This window comes from Mus caroli, unplaced genomic scaffold, assembly GCF_900094665.2.
Source record: "Mus caroli unplaced genomic scaffold, CAROLI_EIJ_v1.1 scaffold_18043_1, whole genome shotgun sequence".
NCBI lineage: Eukaryota > Metazoa > Chordata > Mammalia > Rodentia > Muridae > Mus > Mus caroli.
Window position 1 is genome coordinate 9801 of NW_018389569.1, and position 6039 is coordinate 15839.

Consider the following 6039-nt stretch of genomic DNA (forward strand, 5'->3'; position numbering starts at 1 on the left):
GGAAAGGGGATAGTGCAGAAACATCAATAATACATAAATTCAACCTTCACTGCTATGAAACCTTAAAATCTGGAGGATGAAGAGGGAGTGTCAAATATCCTGGATATGACATGAAATGTTTACAGAACCACATAAATCTCAGCATGTGGATTCTTTCTAAGCTGACCTTAAGGATGATCAAGGTGGCAGATGGGCTGGAGAANTACATATATGTTTCATACTTTGTCCCGTGTATATTGTGGAATATTTAAATTTATTGTAGTTAGGAATAGTAAAATAACATTGAACTTATTTGTTATTAGACTAAAAATTTGCTAACAAAATGTTTTTTAAGTAAACTACCTCAGATATATCTATCTTCTTGATATAACAGAGCTGATGAATAGTGACAATCTCTTTCTTTGGTTTTGTTAATTTNTCNACCTCCATTCACTGAGATCTACAATAGCTTATGTGACTGTCAACCTTGAGAATGTTACATGCAACACATCACCAAAGCCTGGATCCAAATGATATTAAAGGGACACAAGACACTTCAAATTTCACATTAAATCTAAATAATTGTATTTTATTTTATGACAATAATTCCATTATAGCTCTGCATAACTGAGGAAGGGAAAGCATTACAAGTCTGTTTCAACAAAGACCATGTGGGCAGGGCTTCGCTGGGTGGGCACTCAACATTCGTTCTGAAAGACAACTCGGCACCTCAAGACTTTGATGTAGCTGTCTATCTTATGGATGTCCCTTTTAATGCAGCGGCAGAGGTTATAAACGGCAAAAAGATGAGAGTCTTCATTAGGTGACTGCAGTTCTTCGAGTCCAGACCAGGCAGGGTAGTCAAATTTTTCATTTTCTTCAATGTTAGCCTGAGTCTAAACATCAAATGGAATGGTATTATTGACATTATCCTCTCTCTCTCTCTCCTCTCTCTCTCTCTCTCTCTCTCTGTCTCTCTCGCTAGCTCTTTCTCTCTCTTTATCTCTATATCTCGTGTGTGTGTGTGTGTGCATGTGTGCATAGTTCATTTTCGTAGTATTAAATACACACGATTTGAATGTCAGCACACAATTTTGGGTAAATTGTCACCTTGGCTTTTCCCTTGACTTTTGAGACAGATACTCTTACTCTTACCAGGATCTAAGCTACAGTCTGCTTCAAACTGACTCCCTTGTCTGAGTGTTATAAAGTGAAAACAGCACATCACTCTTCTGAGATAAAAATCTGTTACTGGCAAGTCCTCACACATTCCTAAAAGGCATGAGACTTGAGACATCTCCCAGTGCATATTTCTTTTAAATTTTAAATGATATTTACAAGAAAATACAGGTCTTTAAGTTTTTGGTGAGAAAACATGCAATATAATATAAAGGACTTAAACACCAAAACAGAATTTGGAGACAGGCATATATATTTTCTAATATGACACTGATCTCATACAAGTTATATCTTTATACAAGTAAACAGATGGTGGCCCAGCAAGGTGCTCTTTATCAATATCTATCTATCACTCTGTCAGTTTGTCTGTCCGTCTGTCTGTCTGTCTGTCTGTCTCTCTCTTCCTCTCTCTCTATACCTTCTGACTGACTTTTGTAAAATTACATATTCAATTATATATATGTATATATATATATATATATTAAATAACTATATACACATAGTTATTTAAACGTGTGTGTGTGTGTGTGTGTGTGTGTGTGTTTGTGTGTGTGCGCGCACGCGCGCACATGCCCACGCCCTTTATACTATATTAGTTTTGGTAGAGTGTCCTGATGCTTTTCTTCTTCTCAGATACATCTATCCTACATTTTGTGTAGTTTAGTGAAACTTTCTATATGAAAACTATATTTCACTTAATGGGTTAATGTATAAGCAATACAGAAAATGATTGTCATAAGATATTTGAATTGTGCAAGAGTGCCCACCCCATCTAGGAAAGAAACTTTCCCAATTACTCTGAGACATAGCAGTTATGTGGAGATTAATGTTATGTGAACTTCTTATAAAATATCCTTGGATTTGAGCATTTCAAAATTCTTTTTGCATTATACCATTTACCATTTGCGTACATAGCATCAACAAAGACATGCAGAGAAACAACTCACCCTGTTGTATATTTTCTGAAGTCCCTCCAGAATTATAAGGTTTCTGTCCTTAATGTCAGCAGCTTTTTTCCCCATACTATCAGAAGCTCCAGGAAGAGCAGTCAGTGCAGACACCAGGTGTTTCAGAGGTTCTTTCCAGGAAATTGAAACATTGATCATTGCTTTCAGAAGGTCTTCAGTCTAAGAAAACATCATTGAACATCACATTAAACTGGTGGCATAGAGCTGAATAATTAGATGCCAGTGGTTTTTTTTTTTTTGACAAAGGAGGCATACAGCAGTATAATTTTATTAATAATGCTGTGTTAATGGTTTCATACTTTGCAAATATTTTATACCATATAAATGTTGTGTAAATGAATATTTTCAGCTCCCGAATTCCACTTTGATAAATAAAACTTAGTAGGTCTTAATAATTCTTTCAAAATAATGATAATTTGTGTTTCTGTACATTATATTATGTTTCCTAATTAAACCTCTTCTCTTAGGTTGCTTCTATATCTATGAGAAAACAAGGTCTATAGGGCTTAGTAGGTGTCCAGAAACATAACTCTCAAAACATAGATGGTAACACTTTCAGAAGCTAGTGGCTCAAATAATTTCTACACTACTCAGCAAAATTGGTTTCTCATATTCTTGAGGCTTCTATATAGAATATGAAAACGTAATTACTGAAGAAAAATGGTTTTCAAAATTTTATTTTTCAGGTATCTGCCTGATTCCCACCCTTCAGCTCAAGAGAAATTCTTTATGTATTAACATGAACAGACGAAAAATGATTACAGAGATTTATTTAATTCCATGTATCAGTAGAAATCAGAATAATTTTGACCAAAGAAGTGTTAATGAAGTTCCAGGCTAATTAAAAATAGGATGATTTTTGTTAGGTTTTGCTATGAGGAGTCCTAGAGATTTCAAAAATAAAGACCAGAGAGAAATGCAATCAGAATTTCTAAAAATGTTTATATTTATGTAGGAAATGGACAAGCCAGTGCTCATAGCATACATGATTTTAGAATTGTACAATAATGGTTAAGAGTGATTGCATGATATAAAAGAAATTGAAGGTAAATTCTTACTTGGCAAGCAAGAGAAATTACTTTTGGAGACTCTGTTTATCATCTCAAAAAATCAGAAATTGTTTGTTATCATTAAATGGTTTTGTGTCAACAGATTGGTATATGTCTTGTCTAGAAAAGTGTGTACAAAAGTTTTCCTCCATTTCTATTTCTTTTATTTTTCTTTATGCAGTAAATTTATTTATGATAGTATATTTTTAATGTTATTTGCTTTATAAATATAAGTGTGACTAGAGAATAGATTATGTGTGTGACGTAAATCTACATATTAGTTTTATGTAAATCAAACTCTAATATTTATGATATGTAGTCAAAGGGAAGAAATCATAGCACATATACATTAGATCTTTTTCATAGTTATGAAGACCCCATCAAAATGGAAGTCATCCTGAGGAGCATGATATGGCCTACAGAGGAGTCTCTTAGGAAGCTGATTTTCAGTTAAGATACATGCAAAGGCAGACCAGTCAGGAAAGACTGTACAAAAAATGAAACAGAAGTAGGTCCTAGAGAGTTTAGAAATTTGGTAAGAAAATTCACAAGTGCTTCCAGGAGAGGATCCTTTAGCATCATTTCACAAATACAACTGGATTTGTATTTACCCTATATGTATATAAATTTATTCAAGAATGAGTTTCCAATTGAGGGAAGCACTTCCCAGGTAACAAACAGAAGGTTATGGTGAAACTGGCTTCTATCAAGACAGTTAAAACTAGGAAAAATGCGAATGGGCAGTTATCTAATTTAGTGCTAATGTTATCAACTATATGATGTCATTATTCTCTGACACTTCCACCTTTATCTATTAATTCTGAGATTACCACACCTCTATGGGCTTAATAATCATATTTAGAAAAGATAGCCCATATGTAACATTATTTGTTTGGCAAAACACAACAGGGAGGAAACCTACTTTAGTTTCGTGGACTTCCTCTCGATTCTCTGGAGTATGGATGGAAGCAGTATGACACAGGGGAAGTATTCTGTCTGTTATCCAAGTTTTATCGAAAAAATCCAAATCCTGGAGGAATTTAAACATTTTGATTCATTTGAGGTTTTATAATTGAATGGAAACATACATGTCCATAAGAACATTACATTTGAAAAACAACACATTTTTATATCTAAGAATCTTACAATATTTGAAATAGTGGATTAATGGAAATATAATAAGACTACCTTTTACTTCTCAATCATGTACAAGGTAGTTTTCTATTGTCCCCATCTTTTCCCCTCTTTAGTGTTCTATTTTATTGTCCTTGCTAATATTATTTGAGAAGAAAAAACATTATGCCCCCAAACGCCTGATTAATATATTTTTAAGTATTATGTTTCCTAGTATTTGGCTAAGAGTCATAGAATTATTATTTTATGCAGTTTTATACATATCTTATTTTTATTGATTACAAAGTGACATGCCTTTTAAAGTAGGGATTGTGAGTTTATAAATTTGCTCTCAAATATTAAAAAGGGTCTCCTTCATACAAAGGTTGTAAAAAATGTGCAATTCATTACTGTTGATACAGTCAACAATTAAATATTAATTCTGGGCATGTTTTAAGGAAATATTCAGCAGTAAGTAACATAAGAATTCACAAAAATTCTTAATATTTCTATATTAATGATATAAAGAATATATTTGCATAAGGATTGTATTAGGAAAATAAAAAATTAATTAATAAATAAAGGATTATTAAAAATATACTGCTGAAAGATTAGGAGAGAAGAATAAAGGATATAAGAAAAACAAGTGAAGGAAACTAATAATGAAAATGTATATTCTGTATAAATGTAGGGGTATATAATCCATATGCTCAATTTTCAATGGAAATTTTCTCTATTGTTTCCTCACTGGGAGACCCTGAACCTGTGAGTTATATCCCTGAAGAAAAGATAATGTATGTTGTTTCTAAATCATCTCTTCAATCGGACCAAGACACTTTCCTGAAAATGATAAACCATAATTCTTAGCCTTTGTGAACTTAAAAAGACATATTGTGTTTTGTTTTTTACTTTGCATGTTTGTCATGGTTTCAATTTTATTTAGTATTATACTTTTCATATAAGTACCTCATGGTTTTGACTTTTTCTAAATTTATTCTTGCCATATACCTAACTTAAATGCAATTCTCCTGTACTATGTATCTTCAGATCTGTAAGTATAAAATGGTCATAAAAACAGAACCCATGGGTAAATTACCAGGAAATCAATGTTGCTGTGACAAAGTTCAAAACAAGTTATTATTTTTAAAGTTATAGAAAAATTTAAAATGTCATTTAATTCTTTAAAATTGTTTTGATATTTTAATGAAACTTCATATTCTACCCATTCCACATTTTGCTATATGAATCAATAACCTATAACAAGTGATTTATTTGGAACTATATACATAGATCATTCCAATTTTTTAGTGTTTAGTTAGTTGAAGGCCCCTTTAGATAAGAATCCAGAGGNAAGGGCATTACTTACAAATTCCCTATACACATCNGCCNCNAAGATAAATGTATTATGAGACAGTTCAGCCAAACGAGTATACAGGTCTTCAGTGGGCACCATGGCAGTTGGTTTGGAGGACACATTCTCCCAAAGGAGTAGGCTTGACACCAGCAGCAACAATTGCATTCCTGTTGTCAGAGAAACAAACTGAAATAATCTATGCATATGTGGTTACAACAGATGGATTATCTTAGGATGCTGAGGGTCCTCAGCCATTATATTCGATTTGCTATTGCTTATAACTCAGAAAATACAGGAAAATGGTGACATTTCTCCATTAGAGAACTGAAAATGTAGGAGACATCTCACAGTGTGCATTTGCTCCAAAGTAGCTCTTCAAGTAGTTTGTAAACACATG

General features: G+C 32.8%; 1 protein-coding gene across 1 annotated transcript; it reads right to left on the minus strand.

Moving 5' to 3' along the window:
- Positions 1-538: 538 nt before the first annotated feature.
- On the minus strand, positions 539-5846 carry LOC110288174 (prolactin-3D1-like). Its single transcript, XM_021154597.1, has 4 exons — positions 5655-5846; positions 4098-4205; positions 2106-2285; positions 539-875 (listed from the first exon to the last, which is right to left on the minus strand). The coding sequence occupies exons 1-4, from the start codon at positions 5844-5846 to the stop codon at positions 678-680; spliced, it is 678 nt and encodes a 225-aa protein (XP_021010256.1). The 3' UTR covers positions 539-677.
- Between the last annotated feature and the right edge of the window lie 193 nt (positions 5847-6039).